The 26,628-nt window shown below is 41.9% G+C and overlaps 1 protein-coding gene across 1 annotated transcript; it reads left to right on the top strand.

The window, feature by feature from the left end:
* The first annotated feature begins 1,204 nt into the window (after positions 1-1,204).
* fyna (FYN proto-oncogene, Src family tyrosine kinase a) lies at positions 1,205-25,767 on the top strand. The gene is made up of 12 exons (XM_080512749.1): positions 1,205-1,391; positions 11,456-11,712; positions 15,705-15,801; positions 17,054-17,152; positions 17,360-17,463; positions 18,029-18,178; positions 18,309-18,473; positions 19,072-19,251; positions 19,926-20,002; positions 21,147-21,300; positions 23,499-23,630; positions 24,095-25,767. Exons 2-12 carry the CDS (start codon positions 11,466-11,468, stop codon positions 24,301-24,303), a joined length of 1,614 nt encoding a protein of 537 aa, XP_080368875.1. The 5' UTR covers positions 1,205-1,391; positions 11,456-11,465; the 3' UTR covers positions 24,304-25,767.
* The last annotated feature ends 861 nt before the right edge of the window (positions 25,768-26,628 follow it).

Raw genomic sequence — 26,628 nt, 5'->3', positions numbered from 1 at the left:
GGGAGAAAGCTGGTCTACATACACTGGCTTTAATGGGAAAATTGTTTAGAAGGATCTTGGCTTATTAAACAGACTGGGAGGTTTGCAAATATTCTATGTGATTAAAACTTTAATTAAGTTCATCTGACTTTCTGTGCACTGTTTACCTTGGAGCTGCAGGCCTGTTCCTTCCTCATGGAGGAAGACTAAACAAGGCAGCAGACAGAGAGCTCCACAACGCTTGAGCAAAAAACAGACAATTTGACATCCTTGCCCTGTTTTTCACTCACCCCAAAGACGAGGGGGCGTCCTTCTCTCTGCATTGTAACCTGTCATTGGAGAAGAGACGTGTCCATCAGGGCTCTCAGTCCGTGTGGATCCGCATCAGCCATACGCAAACAACAGCTGCGTCAATACTCACAGAGCCCGGACCGGATGTACGACAGCACTCTACTTCAAAGTAAACGCCGCAGGGAATTCACATTTTACTCCTTTAGCGCACATGTTTATTTTAAAACGAATATTGCCACAGCAAGAAGTTTTATCATTGAAAATTAAAAGCCGCAAGCCAATCTTGTCAGGTAAAAATGTGTTAAAAGAAAGCTTATCAATATTGAGTGTGAACTTGTGACATTGGTACAAATCAACACAAGATTTACACATTTATATATTTGTTTTATTCATTTTAGAATAATTGTTCTATTGTTTTTTAGTAATCTTACATCGATCCATGTTATTGACGAGTAATTTAAATTGTTTTTCCCTGCAGACTTCTTTCATTTTCTTGCAATTGTCAGAATTTCAGTCATCAACATTGTACTTTTTTTGTCTCAAGATTTTGTTATTTGATTCTACCTTTAAAAACAAACTGTGAATTAAAAAAAAATGTTTTATGATATTTTACTATTTTAATTATGACTGGGAGTCGTCTATAGCCACAAATAGATATGCCTTTCTTTTGTATGGCATCCATTCTTGATCAAATATTTATTTCCCATTTTAATATTTTTTTTGTCAATCGACTCTTTGCTTGATTGTGTTGCATACAATATATTAGAAAACAAATAATCTAAGTATACTTTTCTTGAATTTGTCTGATATATTTTCCTGCACAGCTTTTATTTTGAAGACAGTCACCAGAACTTGAATGCCGTTTCTTCGGTGAGCTTGACGCGTTTTTTCGTCGTCATCATCTGTACACACGGCGGCGACAGGAGCTCCTGAATCGGCAGGGACGGCTCTCCCACCGCTATTCTCTCTCTCTCTCTCTTCTCTCTCTCCTCTCTCTCTTTCTCTCTCCCTCTCTGCGTGAAGAAAAGACCCCGAACAACAGAGAGGGGGGAAAACATCGGCGACTTTCCGCCTCGAAACTCCTCCTGGAAACTCCGATGGATTAAACTGATTCTTCTGCGGTAAGCAGGCTCCTTTTCTCCTGCGCTGAATTTCAATCGCTGCTGCGCCGCCTCGTCCCCTTCGCTCGTGCTGCGAGATGAATTCATGTTGGGGAAGACGGAGAGAGAGAGAGGGAGAGGGAGAGAGAGAGAGAGAGAGAGAGAGAGAGCGAAGGGGAGACAGAGAGAACAACACATCTCCAGACGCTGCGATCACACCGGTTTTCCTCGAGTCGTTCCGTGTGTGTAGTTTTCGTCTGATCCGTGTGAAGTTTGCCAGGCGGAGTGTGAAAAGAGGCAGAAGAGAGAGAGAGAGAGAGGGAGCGTGAATGTGGAGGATGTTTTGCAGGGCTGCGATCGGGAGAGGGGGCTCTCTTGTGTTGCAGCACCAAGGATGGATGCTGCTGCAGAGCCGAGCCGAAGCTCAGGCCGTGCACACACACACGCAGAAAATCCTCCACCACAGCCCCTCATTGACCCCCCCCCCCCCTACACACACACACACACACACACACACACACACACACACACACACACACACACACACACACGCGCGCGCGCGCGCACATCCCCTCCTCTGAAAATATCAACGAGAGCTTTGGGATAATTGCATTGTCAAGCTGTTAAATATCCCCACATCAGAGAGGTTCTCATCCGAGGTGCAGAGGTGCAGCCATCCATCTTGGAGGCAAACACCGGGGAGGATGTGCTGTGTTTGTAGCTGAGAGCTAACCTCGTCCATTGGAAATAAGTTAAGCAATCAGTGTGATGGCTCGCAAATGTTCTCTCTCTCTGTCTCTCTCCCTCTCTCCCACCCCCTCCCTCTCTCTCTCTCTCTCTCTCCCTGAAGCTCTCAGTCTGGCCACGAATGGCTGCACAATGGCTGTGCGTGATATCATGCAACAAATCTGAATGAAAGGAGTTGCATGTTGTGGCTCATGCTGCCCCCCCCCCCCCCCCCCCCCCCACCCCCCCCCACCCCACCCCAGGCCCTTTCTGTCCACACACTGCAAACTACACATCAAATGTGCCCTCACTTAAGCTTCTGCATGTCAAGTCTATTAGATCCGAGTGGAAATGACCAGCAGAGCATGAGGGGGGGGGTCACTTTGATTAAAGCCATGGTGGTTGTCAGCAGGCCCTGCTGGCCCCGGCGTCACACATGCAGCCGTGTCTCCGCTTCATGATCAACACTGTAAACGTTGTCAACAGATGACTATCCTGTAACTATTCCTCTGATCCATACTCTTCTGCTGTCAACAGCGTGGAAAGAACTGTGAGTCTCGCCACACTGAACGTGGCCTGTCTCCTTCTCTTACACAATCGCTCACACAGTGACAACAGCTGCATGTACAATGTGCGTTTTCGGATCAAGTTAAGGGTCTTGCCCAACAGCGCTTTGACACATGGCCAGAGACTTTCACGAGGAAAGGAAGAGGACACACAGAGGCCCCTTATTTTATTTTTTGTGTCTCACAGACGCCTGGAAAGCTCAAGTTTGGGCTTACCGGAAGCCGTGAGGAGCACGTGTCCTTGTTTCCTGGTGTTTCACAGCTCAAATGATCAATAGATGTCAAACGCACAGTGGGTGCCATTAACAGAGTGACCCTCAGGGGGCCAACAAATAATCAATAGCCTAATCGATTATGGAAAAGGAAACACATCTTTACATTATTTATTTTAATAATTGGCACGGTTATAGGTTGTTTTTTTGTGTGTGTGTTGCTCCAAACCCGCTCCAGTTCCTCCAAACACAATGAATGGACTGCTGTTAAAGTAGGGCCGACCCCGAGGCCCTCTGTGTAACCCTCAACTCAGCTGACGGTATGAATTTCACGACGACAAAAACAAAAAAAGCAGCGACTCCTCACATGGAGCAAATATTCACTTCTGGCCTTTTACCTCCACTCATAATGATTCCCATTTTTTCTTTCCTGGGTCGTCTAATCGGCTGGTCGTTGCCGCTTGGCCCGACATGCGCTCGTACGCTCCGTGGTCCCACTTTTTGTTTTGCACTTTCCGTCAATTCAAATGTGATTTCACTTCAACCCGAAAAAACCTTCCGCCCTCCATCGCTATAGACACACCACATCATTATTTCCAGTGGATTCTTACATTAACTATTGCTCTCTGTTGGCACGACTTTTGGAAAGAAATCATTGAAACACCCCCCCCCCCCCCCCCTTGCCCCCCAGTTCAGACCGTCCGGCGAAAGAAACAACAATGAAAAGAAAAAAAACCCTTCGTTTTAATTTGCTCTTTTCTTAACGTTTGGAAAGTGCTCATCTGCGAGCCACGAAGCTCGCTGACTGAAAAGCCGTTCACAATGGTCGCAGTGATTTAAACAGCATGACTCAACAGACTCAACACTGTGGCACTAAAAACACCGTTGGGCTTAAACCCACATGTACATACTGTATAAAGCTCAGCTGTGGGTTTTGTAACTCGGCTCTGTTCATTCAGTGACGCGGGGAATGCTTTGAACGCTTCCAACACTGCGTTTCATTGTGCTGGTAATCTTGTCGCGGAGTGAAACGCTCCCATTGTCTTGTTGTTGATACACTGAATGAACTCAGTTGTGCGACACAAGCAAATGTTGTAACTGTCCGGAGAATGGCAGCCACAAGGAGGAGGCTTGTCGGAGGTCGTCGTACCAGATCCAGCAGACGGAGCAGTGGGTTTCACGTGCCTTCGAAATGGCACGCAGCTGAGGACGATCCCCTTTTGGCCTCCTCTTTGTTGAATCAAGAGAAAGTAGGATTCTTTTTTTTTTTTGGGAGGGGGGGAGTTGAATAAGGTCGGTGTGACTGCGATGTCAGTGGGCGGCGTGTGGGAAGTTTGACCTTGTTTTGTGCCATGTCAATGATCCGAGTGTACAGGGACGCGACACTTCACACTGAACGGGGATCCTTGTTTAAGAAACTTGAATTGCAAAATAATCGCGATGACGAACGTCAGCGTTTACATGGTTTATTCATCACGGCTCAAAGCCAGCACAGAAATCAATCGGAGACTGTTTCTTTTGTTTGTTTGTTTTTTTATTTCTTGTACAGGTGTGATTCAGGTGAGCTTGTTCGTCGCCTTCAAGCTGCGGACGGTTGATTCCGTTTCCAGGCCACGTCATGAAGCGTGGACATTTCGCCTCGCGTCCAAAATGCTTCATCACAACGGACAGGCGAAATGAAGTGCTCGAATTGTCTCGACGAATGAATTGGATCTGGTGTGACATCATTCACATAGCTTTGGTTGAAGTGATGCGTCATCGTCTCCAGTGAGGAGGAATGTCCATCCCTCCTGCTTGAATTGATGTCATTCATGGTGGCGGAGGGCTCGACTGAGGACAGTCACATTCACACCTGCAATGTGACGTAGAGTGACCGGTCCTTGGAGTGCGCAGAGAAAACGTGCAAACCCCGCAGACCAATAGAATTGCCTCTATTTCTGTAGCACCAAGCAGCTGCGTTGATTCTGTCCTTTCCAATCCTTCATTTCAGTTTGCCATCATTCTTGCGGTCTTCCTTCCCCCCCCCCGTTTTCATTTTTGTGTTACAAGACCGCCTCATAAAAACCGCCTGTACGAGTGAAAATCTAAAATGTGAGTTCCTCCGAGTTAAATGAACGAGATTCAATACATTATATAATAAATCATTAGTTGCAATTCAGCGATCGGATAGTTTTATAACATTACCGGAGTCGTTGATAAACGCCTTCGATACTGAAATCGTACGAAGTGATCAGATCATTTCATTTTAGCGCCGCAATGTTTTAGTTCGGGAGCAACTGTGAAGTAATCATTTATCACAACAATTGTTGATGCATTTTCTGCCCATTGATTACCCAATTACCAATCAAATCCATTCAGCTGTTCAGTGAGTAAAACAATTTTTTTTTCTTTCCGATTAAGCACATCCAATTAGGTTGTGTTTTCCTCTTGCTGATGCACAATAAGAGCACACGTGTGTGTTTCTCAGGCCTGGCTGACGCTCTCCTGTTTAATCCATCAGTCACGCTGTGTGACCCTGACATGTCTGTCCTTTTTAATTTAGTATATTGATTGCAGCTTTACTATGAATGAGCCGGGATTTCATTATTGCTTCCAATGCGCCGAGTGTTTATTATAGATGATTAACACTCTCGCAGCCTTAAAAAAAATGCTGTCATTTTAGGTCGTTCATTTCCAGCGGAGTGGAGTGATGGCGACTGACGCGGAAGCGCCGAGACCGTCCTGTCGTATCGACTTGTTCAGCTCGCGCCACATCAGAAGAGGAGTTTCACCACCCTTCGCTTTGACTTTCTGTGTTGTTGTTTTTTTTTCCCTCTTCGGCCTTTACTCATCTCCGCCTTCTCCCCGTTTTAACTCCTCCAATAAGCCTCGTATAGCTACAACCCCCATCCCCATAGGATCTCCTTTATCACGCCATCGTGGTCCTCTCCCAAGGCAAGCTGTTCATTTGGGTCTGAAAATAGCGTGATGATTGTTCTCGCAGAGGCTGAGGTGGTCATTCGATACCCAGCCTGTGCCACAGAAAGGAACAAGCCCCGAGGCTGCAATGCCATCGTCTGCTTTTTTTTTTTTTTTTGGAAAGGGGGTGGGGGGGTGTTGTGCCGCAGGTCAGGCGCCGAGCGTGGCAGCATGTGTATGTGGTTCCATGGTGAAAAGCAGGAAGGGAAACACTGACCCGAAATCTCTGCATTGTGGGGGTTTTGTCTTGACGTATTGATATGATACATGGCATTGACTCATGCGTGTAATTGAATGAGAGAATTGTTGTCCCTCCGATCTGAGAGCTCACGATGAATGTTTGTTGAAACTCTTATTATGTTACGGGCAAAAAAAAAAAATCTGATAAGTCTTGTCTGTTCCCGTTGAATCTGCTTGATAAATCCAAATGACTGTTTATCTCCTTAAAGGAGCAGCATGTAGGATTTAGTGGCATTTAGCAGCTTGGTTGCAGATTACAATCAAACCAAATACTGCACCCCTCGCGGTTTTCCTTCCAGTTTGCAGAAGAAGCTTTGGTGGCCACAAAATCTGTAAATGCTTTAGAAAAAAACCCTCAAAAAACTCCTCTCAGCTGCAGAATCACTCAGTCTTACCAATATGTTTGGTTTGTAGTCAACTCGCCATCCTTTATAACAGACATCCCCTGATAAATTAGATTTTATTTGCAGATTCGTTCTTCGATCTGTATTTGTCCAACTCGGAGACGTGGAAGGCCGGAGCTGACTGTGGACGCTGCAAACGCAAAGAAACAATCACACTTAGTGGCACTTTTAGAGGTATATCAATGAGCTCAAAGTCAAACGGGAGAAAACCGGGGGTGAGATTGCCAACCTCTCTACACTGTTTTTGAAACTTGTCACAGGCAGAGAAAAAAAAAATGCCAGTAAAAGTCAGAATATGCGTCTTCAGCCTTTGCTGTCGGAAGTTTTTCGGCGTCATGGCTGCGTTTCGTCTCCGAGGACTTTTTCCCTATGTAAGACTGCTTTCGATTTGTCATTGCATCTCTGCTGTCAGATCCTCCCCCTGACTCCCACACGGTGGACGTTTCAGGGGGAAACTATCTCGCAACACGGATGCGCACAGGCATGATTCACGTACGCGTGTTTATAAAAAGCTCACGAAACTGGAAAGAGAACTACTACAACACGTGAAGCGGACCGGACGTACATAAACAATACGGCTGGCCTAGATTCCGTGTCAGCGGAACGTTAGCAGAAATGTTAAAGCGATAGTCGTGGCTGGCCTTTTTGCTTGAAGTGCAAGGGGATTTTCATAATCCCCACAGGCAGCACGGCCACATGAGATCTCCACTCATTTACTCGGATCCCTGCAGGAGTGGAGGCAGTGCTATTTCAATCACTGCAGTTGAAGAGAAAATCCATCCGAAAGCAGACTTTACGTGATTTATCCCACTCGGATCACTTAATATGTTCGTGCATGTGCAGAGACGTCATTATGTTGCACTGGCCACCCGCAGACTTTGTTTTAATTTGACTATGCACTATGCATAATGCACTTTGTTTGAGATTAATACCGTTACACTTTTTTCTCTAATCTGTCTGTACATTTTTTATTTTATTATTTTTTTTAAAGACGCTCTAAATACTTATTATTCCCTGAATTACATGTTGTTTTGATTCATAGAAATACATAAAGTAATTGTTCCTGTCATTTTATGGACTGGGACCTGTGAGCATGGCATATTTCACCTCATATTTTACTTATTAAAAAAAAAGCTCAAATAATTAGGTATGTAATTAGAATGCTGTATATTTGAGCTCTTGATCTGACTCGATTGCAAGAGGAATATTTCAATCTAAAGGATATCGAAAAGGCATTTCAATAGTCCATTCATACCCTGGACCACCAGTAAGCTGCAATAATAGGTAAAACTGTCCATTTAAGTTTATCTGGCGCCTAAAAACATACTTAACCTTTAATATGAGGATAAATGGGGTGAAATAAATTATGTATGTCCATGTTGAATGAAACTCCCTATTTTTCCGTTATGTGGATTCAGTCATGCTGGTAACTGAACATTTATCACATGAAATCAACGTCAGTGTGCGTGTGACAGTGAAATATGACATGTATATTAAGTTTAAAATTTAAAAGATGGAAATGGATATTTACTTAGACTTTTTAAAGTAAAACAAAAAAAGATTAAAACCATTATGTTATTTATTTATCAAAAAATTACAGAAAAACTGAATATTTCAAGATTTATCAGTATTAAATCCTATCGGTACCTGGCATACTAGTCGGTCCTCTTGTCCTACAATTTTGTTACTAAACATTAAATATTTTCCTCGTGAGCATAAAATATGCACGATTTTTTTATGTTTTGTCATACTTTCTGAGAAAGAAATGTGTCACTCAGGTGATCTTGTGTAGTAACCTGGAGTAGGAGCTGTTTTTTTGGGGTAAACTGGAATAATATGAGAAGTTTCAGGCAGAACTATCATACTTTGTCATTAATGACACATATTGTAAAAAAAATCCTACACAGACAGCACTTATTTCAAAGTGCGGCATAACATTTTTCTTCATGGTAAATACTATATAGCTCGATTTAAGAAAATAAATAAATACAATAAATAAAACGGGAGGAAATGAGCAAGTCGCCAAATATGGTCAGTTCCCCAATAGAGGGCCAGATAACCTTTTATTGTGCGTAATGTTGTTGTAGGAGCTCAGACATGGTGTCTGTAAACAAGATGGAAGATGTAAATATAAATGTCACAGACGATGACTTGATACCTGAAGGATTACCGGCGAAGCAGCGCCGGGCCTCCTCGTGTTTCCGTCTACGGCCTCAGCTTCAGTCGGAGCTCATACTGTAATGCTGCTGCTGGATTCGTTTCTTCTTCTCGGTATTTTATGGGCTTTTATTGGCAGCAATGAATCACTATGATCTCTTTCTCTCTGCAGTGGCTGCCTTCAAAGCCCTTCGGTTCGCCGAGTGGAGAAAATACTGCACAGACAGGAGAGACAAATGAGTGTTTCAGACTCTTTTGTCGGCGCCACAGGTGATGTTCAGTCGTCATCTGCGTCACCAAAGTGGTTACTTCCTATTACTGAACGTGTTGAGTGAGAGGGTGGCGATAGAAACTAATCAAGTACTTTCACTTACTTATTGTTTTGGCTTTAATGCACCCATTGGCCTCATACTTGTTCTGGGTTATACTCTATTACATTTGTGGGAGATTTTTTTTACTCTTTCAGCTTCTTCTGACCTCACTTCCATTGTGATGTTGATATACAGGTATATAACAATATTTTCGGGGTGTTTTATTACCATTTGCACTCGCATGTTCTCACCTTTTCATCATGAGGTAGAAACGGTACAGACGATCTTTTCTTGGGTGTAAATACTGTTACATTGATGACATTGTTCTCCATTTCAAGTCTTCTTTTACTTCGAATTAGAGGATCTGCATGTTTGATTTGGTATTAATTTTATGGCGGATGTCCTTCCTCACTCAACTATATCATAAGTAGTGACCTGGTAGACAGTGAGATTTTCAGTCCCAAGGCCCGCCATTGTCCAAAATCACAAAAACTGTTCTTTAAAAGTACTCAAAGTATTAGATACTTAATATCGGTGATTTGATTTCTACATATCACATCTGCTCAGGGAAAACATTTAAATTCGTCAAGAGTCAGAAGTCTCCTGATCTCACTCACAGTTTAGGGTTTTCTTCAATAAAACAAGCAGTGAGAAACCCACAGTTACAGGGACGAGATACTAAAAATGTGGGGACGGTAAATGGAAAACTGGCTTTTACATCACTTTTTACTCCAAAATACTAAATAATGACTATAAATTGGTACTTTCACCTCTGTTGGTTTCACAACAAATATTAGATCCTTCAAACACAGTATACTGTAAATATTATATATTATTATAATATATCATAGTATATTATCACATTGCATTCTTTAACATGATCACAATTAAGTAAAACTGTATTTTGGGATATTATAAAGGAAAATGTGTGTCTTTTTAAGGTTTTCCTTGAATGAACCTTTTCTTGATGAATTTGATAATTACGTGAGCTGTTGTACTATATTTTTTACACTTTTCTACTTTATCTTTCTCTCGGTACCGTGTAACTTCAGTCACCATAAGAATTTTTGACTTCTGTGGTCGCTTTGTGAAACCCAGTTTTAGCGTTAAGTTTCCATTTGTGCTAAACATAACATACTTAAAAACGTACATGGGTTTTACACTTGCAGTGTTTGGCTTGGCTTGTACTGGGCTGCTCTGTCTGCATTATGCAGCGAGTGACACATCTGTTTGCACTTTTTTTTTTCTTTTTTTCTTTTTCTTATGTAGGCTTTTTTTGGTTTTTCTGGCTAGTAAATGTAAAACAGGCCCGAAGGAGTTTGGTCGTATACTGTGTAGCTTTTGCTTGCAGCCATTAAGCTGGAGTCCTTCATAACACGCCACTCAGGAATGCAAGAGTTTCCAGAAAAAAGAAAAAAAAAAGGGACTGAAAACGAAGACGTGATCATGTGCAGACATTTTTTCCTGGTTGTATCAAAGGAAGATCTCCATATTTGTTTGGGTCATTGGCAAAAACACTTACAGATCAGGCGATTACGCTGCCGTTCGTCAATAGCCGAGTCCATTTAATAGACAGAGGGGTGTCCCGTTATCCTCTGCCCCCGGGCACCACCTCTCCCTTCATTCACACACACACACACACACCGACTGTAAACAAGTGTGTTTCCAATTAGCTGTCTCTGAAGTCAGCTGGCTGCTCACGCTGATGAAAGACAACGCTGCTGTCAGTGGCCTCTTCCTGCCCGCGTTCAGTCGGCTTTGTGAGTTTCCCGAGCTTGAAAGGGGGCCACGTTGAGCCGAAATGTTCATTAGTTTAACTAGGTCTGTAAAGACGGCGCGGCTCCCTTTAATTGACAAAGCCGATTGCCTCGCTCTTTAGAGAAACCGGTTTAGCTTTGCTTTAGTGAGGCCAAGTGCTCTGAGAGCCCACCCACCCCTCCACCCTCCACCCTCCTCCCCTCCACCATCCTCCCCTCCACCCATCACACTCGCCGTGGAGCGAGGGAGCGGCTTGCTGCTGAGGGGTGTTTCAGTGCATTTTAAGTCTGTGTTGTGATGTGTGGGTGTGTGTGTGTGGGGCTTCTTGTAAAACTACCAAAAAAAAAAAAAACAACCCCAAAACTGCACGCCAGCTTGTAACTGCAGTGGCTGAGTGTGAATTCCTCTCACGAATGAAGAAAATCATAATGAGTGGTGGTTTTAAAATCTTAAAGCATCAGCGATCCCGTTGCACATATGGTTCTGTCACATTGTTCTTTTTTTCATTTTTTTTTTTTTTAATTGGAGTTAAAGTATCATTTAATTTCGGTCTAATTGAAAGATTTTGAGTCTGTAACTCTCAAAGGAAGCCCCGAAATAATAGAATATTGAATCATCTCTCCCCGATGGAGCCATTGTTTTACGTACATGCTAATCTAGTGTGTGTGTGTGTCTATCTCTCTTTCTCTCTCTCTCTCTCTCCCTCTCTTTCTCTCTCTCTCTTTCTCTCTCTCTCTCTCTCTCCACCCACAGACAGTAGAGAATGGGCTGTGTCCAATGTAAGGATAAAGAAGCAGCAAAACTCACTGATGACCGGGAGACCAGCCTTTCGCACAACTCGGGCTACCGCTATGGGTCCGACCCCACGCCGCAGCACTACCCCAGCTTCGGGGTCACCACCATCCCCAACTACAACAACTTCCACGGCGCCGCCACGCAGGGAGTGACGGTGTTTGGCGGGGTCCACACGTCCTCGCAGTCCGGGACACTGCGATCCCGGGGAGGGACAGGTGAGGCTTTGGCGCGGAGGGGGGGGGATTACGCTGCTTTGCAGTTGGCTCGGTACTCTGGAATCCTAATGACTTCACCTCCTGGGAAAGAACACAACTGTCTGATAACATTGTGGACATTTCCAGTTAAGAGGATCTCCTACTAACTGTTTTTTTTGAGTTTAGATAAATGTCAAGTCACAGTTCAATAAGTTCCGGGTAACTTGCTGTGCAGCTCGTGCAGAACAACATGTGCTATATAAACAACATCAAACTTGTGTCACACTGTGCTCAGCCATGTTTAAATCTTACGATCTGCCTCCCCGAGTTTACCTTAAGGATACAAACTATTTTATTACGTCCGCAGCACAGAGAAAGAGTTCATGTTGGAGACATTTAGACGGTGGAACTCGTGTCTCCAGTGCCCATGGTGTGCTTTGACAACGGTTTACAATGAAAGGACCAACAGTTAAAAAGTACTACATTTACAAATAAATGAACAATCGGTAAAATAAGCCGCTGGCCACTTTGATCACACCTATTAGGCCATCAGGTATCGGTTCAATAAGTTCGGTCTCAGGAGCTCCAATAGAAATGTCACAACAACAACAGCAGCACAGCAGCTGCTCTCTTTATTTGTCCAATAAACCGGAATGTTTTCTGTAGATCACTTTTATTTCAGACACTAACAGAAGCCTGGCATGAAGTTTAAAAATACAGTTTCTATCTTAAAATGCAGGCAAGAATAGTTTAGCAACAAAGTTTTGACTTAAGGGCTGTTTTTATTCTAAAACAGAACTTATTTTGTATCAGATATGCCAGACCAGTAAAACTACAGTATAAACACCTATAAATACTGACTACTCCAGTTATTTTCTACTCTTACTGCAGAGAAATAAGAATACAGAATAAAAATATTCACACTTGACTTAAAGCTTACAAAATCTGTCCTAAACTTTCAAATTCGTGGAGAAAGACGTACAATAACAAATCATACCTGCCACGGTCTTTCTTTTGAAATTACGTTTTCCTTGTCCGAACACAAGATGTCAGTGGCCTTCACCGCTTGTTTACACAAAGTTATCCTCATAGTACGGTCCGAATGCCAATGATTATTTGCAGCTGTAAGGTCGCTTTCACTTCTTTGCTGCCGTCTGCTGGTCAGTTATGACTTCCAGTGCTGTGCTCCTAACTCACTGAATCACTGTAACTCCCAGTGGACATTTTAGGCACTGTGGATACTTTGTAAAAATGCAATTATTAACTTATTTTGGTACTTTTAAACTTGGCAAGAGCATCCAGGCCGGATTGAACCCTCTTGTGGCTCAGTTTTGTCCCACAGGCCATGTTTTTGACTCCCGAGGTCCAAAATAAATTAAAACAGAGCTCCTATTAAAACTGGATGGATACCGTGACGTAAACGATGTTCAAAATACATTTCTCATTCTTTCTCCATGTTTTGATCTGATCCAGATTATTATCCAAACAAAAGCATCTTTTGGAATATTTTCGTATAAAAATCCACATTTCTCTTGTCTGTAGCATGGTGTCAGTAGTCTAGTGACTCATCCTGCATTAGAGGGTGCTTCCTAATTCTGCCAAGAGAAAATCAATCCATCCCCTTTTTTCCGGTTGGTCCAAGTTCAGGCATCTGATTAGGACCCCCCCCCCCCCCCCCCCCCCCCCCCCGTCTAACTGGGAAGATGCTCCAAGCAAGAGAGATCATTTCACGATTCATGATATATTTTTGTCATTTATTTATTTTCGTGCAGAGTTGCATGACAACACTCAATATAGTTATTGTTTTATCTTTGTTTGCAAACTTCACGTTCATGCAAGAGGGTTAAAACCCCCGAAATATGGTGCAGTTGGGGGTCAAACTACAGGCAAAGCAATTAAAATGGGAGATAAAATGTCAGAGGCAGTTGTAAAGCCGTCTCTGAAGTGAAGCCCACTCATTGTCTGGCAGCCGCTCATGTCGGCTGAACCAGCTCCAGTTTGTTGGATACCGCTTGATCTTTAATTAAGTCTGTCTAGATTTAGTTCGTAAGGGTTTTGCTTTGCTTCTGTTTATATATATATATAAAAAAAAAAAAAAATACGGGTATACTTTTCACGTGCATCGACAGTTTGTCGCTCTGACAAATGAAACCTCCTGCAGAAGATGAATGTCTGCAGTCTGTGAGTTAATATAAAAACGGTGAGCTCGATTGTCACCGGCGCTCTCTGAGGCGCGTCTGACAACCAGGAAAAACCTGACATCGTGCTCGCAGTGTGAACAAAATGGGCTTTCCAGTCTCTCGCCTGAGATTTTAAAGATACATACAATATGTGACGCATAAATTAGCAGCATCTTTGCTTTGATGTCAGCTATTCTCAGCTATTTTTTTTCTTTATTTCCTTAAGATTCATCCCATCACAAATACACAGTACATCTGTGGAGTCAGCAGCAGCAGCTTGTATGGATAAAAAAAAAATTGCACAAGGAGCACAGAGCAAAGGAATATTTATGTCTTAGATTGCAAAGCAATGACTGGAATTTTAAAAAGCAACTCGGATGGAAGTATGGAGCAGAAACCTGGTTTGACCTCGTGGTGGCGGCTTCAGCTCGTCAGGCCCAGAGACGCTCTGCAGTTTTGCCCGACACAAAACTCTGGGATCATGGCTTTGACAGGCAGGATTTTTACGGCAACACTGTAGCTCTGACCGTCCAGGAGATGATTTAGATCAAATCAGAAAATGAAATCATTTTTTACAGTTTTCAGGCTTATTTGGAGATACAGGGGACTCCAAGGCTGCTCCCAACCATATCAGGGGGGGGGGGGGGGGGGGCTGTCAAGGCCAACTCAACTTGATTGGCCTTGACAGCAATTCATTCACCATTTCCAGTGGATGCTATATTTTACCGAATAGTAAAGCCTGGTTTCTGTTTTGATACTGATTTCAATGCAGTTGGTATTTCCGTAACATTGTTTGGACTGCAGCACAAAAACGTTTAAATAGCATAAGAATGTATTCTTTCTTTGTCACTGTTATCACTATACCATATATGTACTTCAATTATTGTTCTGGTTTGGTTTCCACCACCTCGGATTTGCCTGTACAAGAAGTGATATTATCATTAAAAAGAATATAATAATAAAAAAAAAACAAACCCCACTATAGGGTATTGAGGATCTTTAACTGATAATTTATGCATGCTCTGAAAATATAAACATAGACGATGTTGACCATAAAACCCAAGCTATGAGTTTAAAAAAGCTATTAAAAAGCATTCTTATACTAGCCTGTAAACAATACTTTAAATGAAACCATATGAATACAATGTTAGCAATTTGTGCACATGGATGAGAGGCGGACAACTCAGTATCTCTACATAAAGAAGTTTTAGTTTTTCCATGATATGAGTGACGGAACTCGCGGTATGATATATACGTATTTTTTTGTGTGTAAAGAAGAAAGTGGAACTAACTGAGATGCAAAGCCAAATGTGTTTGGCTGGTATTAGAAAAAGATTTTACAGAATCTTTTATAATCATAAAAGAAAAGTTTTGTTTAATCTGTTCAAGTCCCAACAGGACCTGGACGAATTTGAATCAAATGTGCTCATATAAAGTTTTTTTTTGGAATTGTGAGATTACATGCCATCACCGGTGGCGTGTGAATGAGTATATGAGACTGACCTCAAGGTAGAATGTGCTTTACAGGTAATTAAAAGTCTGTCCACTGTGACAGACATTGGGGTTGTAGAGCTGACCTCTTCGCTGTCCATCCAAAACGAAGACGTAGTACTTTTTGAAGATTTCTCAGCAGAAACTGTATCAGGATTTGGAGAGAAAGCAGCAGATGGGGTGCGAAGAATAAACAATTGTTGTTGTGGTTACGCAACATCGAGTCCTCATGTCCACACTTGTGACCAAACCCAGCAGGAAAACAAGGGAAATCTTCACTACTTTATCTGTTGAACTGCAAACCACCAGAACCAATCGTGTGTTTCTTTTGCTCTCCCGCAGGGGTGACTCTGTTTGTGGCTCTTTATGACTATGAAGCGCGGACCGAGGATGACCTCAGCTTCAGAAAGGGGGAGAGGTTCCAGATCCTCAACAGCACGTAAGAGTGGAAACATCTGCATTACAGCATTTAAAAGGGCGGTGCTCAAGCTTTTTGAGTGAAGATTACAGTCAGAAACAGAAGAAATATTTCTATCTTGGTTTATAACAAGTAAAAATTGGGGAGCCTTCATAAAAAAATGTTTGCTGCACTTCATGTTGAATATGTTTTATTTTTAAATGTGTCCAATTCATTCAACACATCCGAACCATCCTCCCACGGTTCAAAAGTAAATCCAAAATACCTTCTATGTAGTAGAGAGCAAGGTCTGCATGTCTTTGTGCTAATCAACAAGTGACTTGTTTACTCTGGAAAGCTGTCACATGGCATTTCCTCACGAAATATCTTATTGAAATCAATTTTGTCCAAAAAGATTTACACTTCACTGCGATAATGATAACCTAAAGTGACGTGACAGACATGCTAAATGGCAGAAATGACACTCCTGATTCTCGAGAGTGTTCGTACCAGTGAGAAACCGCCAACAATTCAGCCTCACAAAGATTTACTAATAAATGTCAAACAACATGGTCACCACTCATTTAAGCCAAAACAAGGACGATGTGATGCTTTAAAAACATCAATAATCCATGTAAAACTCCTACACACACGTAGCATGTATGCTACATATAGTAGCACATTTCGTAAACTTTATACACCTGTGTACGCCTGCAGTAGAGTTGGTATATCCTTGAAAACATTATTAAAATGTATCTTGTCGTTGAACAAATAACATTAAGGTAAGAGTTGAAGAAGCATCTTCAGTTTTAAAGTAAAAAAATGTTTTTACTTGGCCCGTTGGCATCAATTGTTATCGTCTGTTCTTGACATCAACGTGTGTTCTAATATTTGCTTTCAAATAACGTTTTACCTTTCAATTTAGTTTGAATGCTCTCCTCTACTCGAAGTCAGAACTTTTCTCACTTAGCATTCACGTCAAACGTGAGATGACAGAGAACCAACTCAACACAGACACCGTCTGCTGATTCATTTCTAAACTATTTTGATGAAATAATAAAATAAAGAGCGGTGATTTTAGTCTTGGAATTTCAGTTTGACATAAGTCCACACGAGCAGCAGACAGCTGCATGTTGGAATTGAAACAAGGGAGCATTTGTCGCATCAAAAAAAAAGAGAGAGAGAGAGAAAAATATGTGTCTGTCTGGATATTATGTAAATGTTGATCTATCTCTGTATGTCCCCACCTACCTCTTTCATTTATCTATCCATCCATCCGTGGTGCTCCTTTCAGGGAGGGGGACTGGTGGGAGGCTCGTTCTCTCACTACAGGTGGAACTGGATACATTCCTAGCAATTACGTCGCTCCTGTGGACTCGATCCAAGCTGAGGAGTGAGTAAATGTGTATCTTGTGATGTGTGAGCCGTCTCAGAGGTGCTGCCGAACGCCTCGTTAATATCGGACAACTCGTTTTACCCCCGTTTTGTTAATTGTCGCACGTGATCAGATGATTCGAGAAACGATAAAAACAAACATTCCACTTAATAGTTCTTTTTTCTCTCTCTCTCTTTTTTTTTTCCTTTTCTCTCCACTTTGCAGCTGGTATTTCGGTAAATTAGGTCGAAAAGACGCTGAGAGGCAACTGCTCTCCAACGGCAACGCCAGAGGCACTTTCCTCATCCGTGAGAGCGAAACAACCAAAGGTACTCAGACTGAGCAGCAGCAGCAGGAGCAGTTAGCTTGCCGACATCATGGATGCTTTCAAAACTTCGTGAATACGCACGAATGGAAACTCGGGGATATTTTTAATTTAATGAGCATGTATATGCGAATTATTTATGGGGAAAACCATCACCACCGAAAGTTAAAGTTTGTTTTAGCGTCATGTCAGCCATCCATATTTTTCTTCTAAATAATTAGCTTTATGTATTATATATGCACGATAAAAACTAGTTAAAATGGTGCACACAGTTCACACTATGTTTACTTGATTACTTTTAAAATCTTACATCACTAGTTTCCCCACAACTTGACCTAATATTCAACCCTTTGAATCTTTTTTTTTAGCAAGTATTATTTTATATGTACATTTGTTCACAATATTTTTTTGATAGACTTTGTGTGTTTTTGTGAGAATGTGGATATTCTTAAATTGGATCCAGCGAGTTGTTACTTTGACGAGTTATTGAGACTTAATTAAGTAATTGAATCCAGTCGTTGTATTTCCGGCCCGGCCGTTCGGTCACTCGCGCTCCGTCTCGTTTCCAGGAGCTTACTCGCTCTCCATCCAGGACTGGGATGACATCAAGGGAGATCATGTCAAACATTACAAGATCCGCAAACTGGACAGCGGCGGCTACTACATCACCACCAGGGCTCAGTTCGAGACGCTCCAGCAGCTGGTCCAGCACTACTCTGGTGAGACTCTTCTAAAATTACAAGGACAAAAAAAAAAAAAAATATGCCCAGACGTGACTTGTTGTTTGAGAGAGGATATTTTCATACATTGTTTCTATGGTTTCCGGCTGAAATTGCACGGTGGATCCAGCCAGGGCCGCAGGGCTGTGCTGCCGGCTGATCGTGCCATGCCACAAAGGCATGCCCCGTCTGACTGACCTGTCTGTCAAAACCAAAGACGTGTGGGAGATCCCGCGGGAGTCGCTGCAGCTCATCAAACGCCTCGGCAACGGCCAGTTTGGGGAAGTCTGGATGGGTGTGTATCTTTTGGCACACACACACACATGGGGGGGGGATCGGACAGCTGTGGGCTGTCTGTTGCTCAACATCTGGTCCTCTCTATTTTTTTTTTGTCTAAATAAGTTGGATTATCAAAAAAAAAGTTCTCGAGCACTGCTGCTCTCCCAGTTTGTATTTTGTAATTACTTTTACTATTTTTCACCTGTATTGTACTTGTTTTTTTGTTGTTACTTTAAAAAAAAACGAAGGTCAAACCATCATGTAATTATAGTTTGTGGGCTGTACGTTGGTGAAATAGTCCAAGTGACATTATTCCAGTTTCATTTGAGGACTTGGGGACCGATGTAGAGTTTTGGGTGGAGTTTTTCTTTTCTCACTGTCAACACACTTGCGCGTTAAGTAATTGGTGAGTCTGGAAAGGCGTGTGTCTTTGTGTGTATGACAACCTGTCCGGTGTATTAATTTCCACCCGTAGCCAGCCAAGATTGTCAACAGCCGAAGGCATAATTAAGTTGGATAAAGCAATTATAGAAGATGGGTGGATACATAGAAATGAAGCTTTTACTGTCTTCCATACTTCTACACTCATTTATATACGCGTTTCTAAATGTCAGGCACGTGGAACGGCACAACTAAAGTGGCTGTGAAGACGCTGAAGCCTGGCACCATGTCACCAGAGTCCTTCCTGGAGGAAGCGCAGATCATGAAGAAGCTCCGACACGACAAGCTGGTGCAGCTCTACGCCGTGGTGTCCGAGGAGCCTATATATATCGTCACGGAGTACATGAGCAAAGGTGAACGCTATTTTAAAAACTGATAAACGAAAGGGACACTATCATCAATATTGCATACCTGCTTTCTTGCGCACGCCTCCACAGTGTTTACATAATTCATGCGTCCGCATGCAGAGTTCCAGGATGTGTCCTGATTCACAGCAGGAGGCTCCTGTCCTCCTGTCCACATGTGCAGGGAGTGTCTCTGTCAGGCCCACAGAAATAATAATAATAATAATAATTTTTTTTAAAAGTCATCAGTACCAGAGTGCCAAATTGTGACTAAGCACATTTACCTCAAGGATTCATGGCAATTATGGTAACTCATTCAATGGAAGGGACTAATTTTATGTTTCTAATTTTAATTAACATGCACACATTTGATATTTTACTCCTTGAACTAAACCCAGTCTCATTCAAATTAGCTTCACATATTATTATGTTGAGACAGGCACCTCATGTGTCCCACAGGCCACTAGTATCCCGTACATATATTATTTTATCACGCTGATTATCACACAGGAGTGACTTTGCACAAAATATCTTCAGTTACCACAACCTTAACTGGGGAATGATTATCTGAGCCAAGCGTAGCATGTTTGGAAGAAATCCCAGAATTGATGCAGCGTGTAAATTCAGTACGAGACGACAAGAGCCGAACAGATTTTCTCACCCCTTTTTTCTTTTTTTTGTAGGGAGTTTGCTTGATTTCCTCAAGGATGGAGAAGGGCGAGGCCTTAAACTGCCAAACCTCGTGGACATGGCCGCTCAGGTATGATGCAGCTACAGACCGTGATGATGTTCTCTGAATTTGGACTCTGGATCTCTTTGAGTGTCCTCAGCTGTTATCTGTGTGTTCAGAAAGGCTCAGTGTTGCTCATTTACACCCTGCAACAACCAATGACGTGTTAACTGACAATAATGTAATAAAATAGCCAAAGGAAATGATGCATTGAGACGGATGGTGAGGTGTGACCATCCAATCCTCTATATCTATTTTTGATAAAGAAATGCCATAAAGCCCCCCCCCCCCCCCCCAAGATATTGTAGTTGTAGTTATGTATTATTAAAAAAATCTGCTGCAGTTATTACATTTTGAAAGGATTTTTTTTTTTTTATTCTGCTCCTTAATGTAATGACTTATTAGATCATTGGCAAAATATAATTACTGCGATGTCTCAAATGTCTTATCACATTATTGGCTTTATTACATTTAAAATGGCCAAAATGATTACATTATAGGACATTTATTTAATTATTCGGTTTTGATTAATATGCCAGCAGTTTGAACTTGATTGTGAAATCTGCGTCAAGGTTCAAGTTTCCCTTCGTTTGTACCCGTGGGTAGATTCGATTTGATGTAATGTGATGTGATGTGATCCAGATGTGATGCATTTGACATATCAAAACGAACCGAAATAAAACCCAGACAATGAACCAGACATATAGATACTGGGTTGAGTGACAAAGGCAAACAAGACAAGTGCTCAATGTCCGTCCATTTCCAAAAGTTAAATAAGATAAGATCAAAATGAATAACATCAAAATGGATTACAAAAAAACAAAAAAAAACAAAACACAATAAAAGAGACGATGGTAATCGCTGACAAACCACAATAAAATGAATTGCTAGTTGTAGTATATGGTTGTTTACCACAGTGATGACTGAGTTATAAAAGCATCAAATGGACAACGGAAAAAAAAAAATCTAAACTTCTTGGTGAGACGAGAAACTCTTCAGTGAATTTCTCAGCTTTCACTTAAAACACAAACCTCTCCGTCGCGCTTTTATTTTTACACATTTGTTTTGTATTCCTGTAAACCTGTGATAAAATCTTGTGCAGCTCAGATTTAACAACCTTGAAACTGTTTAATGATTTTTTTTTCTTTTTCTTTTTTAAACATTGATATCCCAGGTGGCAGCTGGCATGGCGTATATCGAGCGGATGAACTACATCCACAGAGACTTGCGCTCTGCCAACATCCTGGTCGGAGACAGCCTGGTGTGCAAGATTGCTGACTTCGGTCTGGCCAGGCTGATCGAGGACAACGAGTACACGGCGAGACAAGGTAGAGCCTGCCGCGCCGGGTTGCTACCAGCTTTTCATAAATACCGCGCTCCCTTCTTTAAATACTACTTTAAAACTACCAGTTTACTAAAATCAGCAGCACCATGAAGCAAGAATGTTTTTGTAGTAGTGAGTAATAAAAATGTGTGTGACGCATCTAAAGTGTAAATGGATCAGAACCAACAAATATAACAGTAAGTCGGTATTACGTCACGAGATCTACTACGACTGCATCAGGCAACATTATACAACACATCTGTCATTCTTATACTTGTAGATATTTCTTTGTGTTCAAGTGTATCTGCCTTCAAAGTTTGAATTCCAATTAGTTCAGAGCTATAAAGATTGCTTGCAACTTATAGATAATAACAACTTCAAATTCGACCTTTGGGTTGGTTTCAATATGGAAAAAGTAATTTTTTAGGTATTTAAATGGATCATAAAGCTCTGATTGGAAGCTGTTAAAAAAATGAAGTTAAACATTAAAAAGCATTAAGAAAATGAGTCAAACCAAGTTCTTTATACCACAAGAAACAATTCATTGCACTTCTCTAGTCCTCTCACATCTTTCTTACCGTGTCAAAGCCTCAAGAAATACATTAAGTCAGTTTTATTGATGAACTCTGTTCAAACCCATTTAGTGGAGCGATTTAATCTTACTTCTTTTTTTTTAAGTTTAACAAAACCAGCTGATAAAAGATATACACACTGCAAAAAACATTTAATTGAATAATGAATCAAGCAGGTTTAAATTGATCATGGCAACCTGCGTTTTAAAATGACATCTGATAAAATTTCATTACCTTAATGATACTTTCAGAACGTGCAATGATGAGATGGATGGACATCAGAAGAGTACATTTGATAATGTTTGAAACAAAAAAACTTGGCAGTGGCCAATGCCAGTGCTTTTTTAGACTTCTGCAGCCTTCAACATGCGTGATTTTACCAACTTACTCTATCGTATGGCTTTTATGCTTTTGCTGTAAAGTAGGGGATTTTTAAAGTGCAATTTTTCTTTGTCAGGTTTTCTGACTCTCCAAAACACCAGGACAAGGTTCCATTTCTACTTAAGCTTACATACGAGGCGCAAAACATGCCTCATCAAATTTGCTCATTTCATTTTTCGAAGTACTTATGTTGTTAAGTGGGATCGATTGGCTCCTGTTTATGAGGCTTTGGTTAATGTAGTGCTTTTCATAGTGAAGTTGATCCAGTGGTGCGTGTCTCCAGGATATACGACTGTGCCTCCGAAAAGCTGTGTTGATACAAGAGAAAACTGGTGGAAACGCTCGATTCTGGAACAGTTTTGAGCGACCGCCGTAATTTAGAAAACAAGTTTGAAAACTTTCAGAAAACAGAGAAATTGTGACTTTTCCGTTGCGTAATACACAGGTCCGTTAGAATTCACGCAGTGCGCTGATTTTTTTTCTTTTGTCAAACTGTTTTCATAGTATCTTTCTCGTCCGCGACGGCCCCGCGTACCAAGCAGCTTGTCGCCAGAGGAAAATAGTCAGTGGGTTGGCAGATGGATTATTCCACTTTGTCCCAATTCGGCAGACACAGTCTCACTACTTCTTCAGAACAAGCACAGCGAATGGGCACGAATTTGCCTCGATGAGACCAGTGGAAAAAAATAAGCACATGCGGTCTGACCATCGCAAAGGCCACCCAGTATGATATAAGGCCACAGCGCAGGATTTAGGACAGCAGAGGACCCTGCGCAGAGGACTTATAATCCACCCACCCCCTTTCCAAAAAAAAAAAAAAATCAATTTCTCACAGTGGCCTGAGTTAAAATGATGAGGAATAGACGAGCAAACTCTGTGAATCACTCAGGCGCATGTCCAGACTCCGTTAGTCACTCTGTCAACATGTTCAGTCATTCATTTATTAGCAATTTAAATGCCTACTTGATCGACCTGGGCCAAGTGCAAACCGAGGCAGAGACAGATAATGAATCTGTTCCATTATTTCCCTGGTGGGATGTTCTGATGTCCTCCACTCTTTGCTCTAATGAAAACACAGACGAGAGGAAAGGAAAAAAAAAAGTCTGTACAGTGAAGACTGACCTACTTACAGGAGGTTTTAGGGTTAAAAAAAAAAAAAAGGTTGCTTCCTTGTTTCGATCTGTAATTTTCACAGGAATCACTGCAGTAAGAACGCCACATGAAATTAAAAGTCGCCTCCTCGTTTCAGGTGCAAAGTTTCCCATTAAGTGGACCGCTCCGGAGGCGGCCCTCTACGGGAAATTCACCATCAAGTCGGACGTGTGGTCATTTGGCATCCTGCTGACGGAGCTGGTGACCAAGGGCAGGGTGCCCTATCCAGGTGAGAGTCCTCCTGTGCTCTGGGGGTTGTGTAATCACTCCTCAATTCCGGATGATTGCTTGCGATCGACCTGAATGTGTGAGCGTTCGATGGGACGCCGGGGCCTGCACACTAAAAAAAAAAAAGAAGAGCAGCGCGTTGCATAATGCACATTACACGGTGCACTCTGAAGAGAGATGTTCCCAGCTGGCTGCGCGAACATGTCAAATGCTCTTCCGTTCATGCTTCTGGACCATGTGGGAGATGTATAGCCGAGGCATCTAAATGATTTAGCCACGTACCGTCCTTTTATTTGATCAATAATCTAAAAATACTGATCCATTTTGACCACAAAGGACCCATTAGTAGCACAGCTATAGTTACTTCTGTTGTTTATATATATATAGTTATATATATATATAGAAGCTGAAAAGCTGCTGTCTCTCTCTGAGCGAGTCTTTATCTTTTTCTCCACGTCCCTGCAGGCATGAACAACCGCGAGGTGCTGGAGCAGGTGGACCGAGGCTACAGGATGCCGTGCCCGCAGGACTGCCCGTCGTCCCTGCACGAGCTGATGGTGCAGTGCTGGAAGAAAGACCCAGAGGAGAGGCCCACCTTCGAGTACCTGCAAGCCTTTTTGGAGGACTACTTCACTGCCACTGAGCCTCAGTACCAGCCCGGGGACAACCTCTGAGCACCGCCGCCCCTCATCTCATGTCATCGCACCAACTCTCCACCAGAGGGAGCCAGACACCACCCTCTGTCGCTCCCTTTTCTTTCTCTCTTGCTCTCTCTCTCTCTCTCTCTGTCTCATCATGTGGCTCTGATGACCTTTAAAAGTTTCCATGGACTGACTTTTCGACTTCCAAGCTTCATTCGAACAGGGACAGAGCGCTGCGACGGCGGCAAACTGACTATCAAATCAGAGGACGTGTCGGCGGTTGGAAGGGAGTCGCGAATGACTGTCACCGGCCGAACGACATGAGTTGTGTTGTGTCACTTGTACTTAGTGTAAATATGAATTGCTTGTTTACTTCTCTCTTTGGTTTCATTTTATATTGCTTTTGATAATTTGGAAACGTGTGGATTTTTTTTAATCCAAGGTTCAAGTTGTTTCAGATTTACGGCTCGTAGAGAAACGTATGAGGCTCACAGTTGGTTACAAAACCTGACATAACGATGATGATAATAACAATAATAATAACAATGATGATAATGATAATAGTTGGAATGTTAATAGTTAGGACGTTGTGGACGGCGAGTATCTCTGAAATATTTCTGGGAGTCCACTAACCTGTCTTACAAGGTCAAAACAATGATACTGCTCTCCTCTTCTCAAGGAACTTAGATGTACTATAACACCTGTTCTTGCCTTTTCATGTTTAGTAATATTCTTATAATGTAAGGGAATGCCTTCATGCTTTATACACACTAACTTAGTGCATCATGGACTCTTCCACCCAAACTGTATGGCATCTGCACAGATATTAAGTGCATTCATCGCATTTCAGCTTCAGCCAATGATTTCTAGTTCGGCTTAAAGTAACTTTTAGTTCAGCTTAATGTAGTTGAAACGGGGACCGCGTCCTCTCCAGCTGCAGCCATTGTTCAGCTGACCGCTTAATATACTGATGATATTTTAAAATGTATGTTGCATTAATGTATGGCAGCAGGCTGTGTAAGATCCTACATTGTCTTTTTGCTTCGGCGGCCAAACAGGCCGAGAAACTGCCACCTACATGATGAGAATGAAGGATGTGTACCTGTGTTTGTCCCTTCATGATGTGTATTTGGAAATAACATGTTGTTTAAGAGACCAAATGGTATTTTCCTTTATCTGTTTGTTTTATTGTTTATTGGGTTTTTTTTCTGTCAACATCTTGTGTCTTGTATGTCGTTAAATTTTATGAATGCATTTTTTTTTTCTCCAGCATTTTATCATCCCGAAGTATCAAACTTCTCTCTCAGTGGCTGAGAAGGACAATGCAACATTTCTGTGTGTATTTTACGTTGCTTTGGGTGGAGAAGTGAGCAAAAACTTTTCATTTTGCGGCACTCATTTGTTGATAAATGAGAAGTGTGTGGTCTCTGCATTATTTATTGTCTCTGTCTGTTACTCGTACACAACTGGTTTTGAAATAAACAATCTTGCCATTAATTCGCCACTATTTACACTTTTTAAAGTTGACCATTATAACTTCTTTTACATAATACTGCATACTTGTGGGGGGTTTTTTCCCCAGCACTCATGGAAAATAAATGGCACAAATCCACCATTACTGTATAAACACATACATTTGAAATGAGTTCAGCGTCTGTGGGAGTGATTCACGCTTTGTGCTTTTCCCTCAGGGCGAGTTTGAGAGGAAAATCACAAGACTGAAGATATGCAAATCATACAATAGGTGTCTACCGTGCAGTCAGAAAGCAGCACACTCCCTTGCGATACTTGTTTAATACATCTTGTATGTGTTTTGTTTTGTTTCGTAAATACGAGATCTTCCTTTTGTGGTCTCAGATGCTCAGCAAATGAAACTTGCAAATTTTGGACATTTAGGACGGGACTCTTTTTAAATGTTATGTTTTGTTTAGTCAGCTAAGCTTTCCTGTTCAATCTGGCTAAGCAATGTGTACACACACGCACGCAGGCACACAGTGCTCTCTGTTCTGATTGGATGCAGCCTCAACCTTGAAGAATTTGCATATAGCAAACTCAGCACACAAGTCTGTGCCCCTCCAGGAGTGCAGATTCCAGCAGTGAACAGGTAGGTCTTTGTTAACACTTTGTATGCAGGTCAGTTTGTCTTGTCTTGTCAAACTATAGTGTGCAAAAACTGTAAAAGCATATATTTTGATGCAGATTGTACAAAATAATACCTACAAGTTAGAAGAAAAAGATGGACTTGAATGTATGTTTTTGGATGATTTTTGTTCTGATCTATACTTTTCAAACATCTGTTTTTGTTTTGAAGGACTTTTTCCCCTCTGAAGTGAGATGAGTGAGTCTGAAATACCAGAA

The sequence above is a fragment of the Blennius ocellaris genome, assembly GCF_963422515.1.
Source record: "Blennius ocellaris genome assembly, chromosome: 17".
NCBI classification, from domain to species: Eukaryota; Metazoa; Chordata; class Actinopteri; order Blenniiformes; family Blenniidae; genus Blennius; species Blennius ocellaris.
Note: the sequence above shows the minus strand (reverse complement) of the source record. Positions and strands in the feature narration are given on the sequence as shown.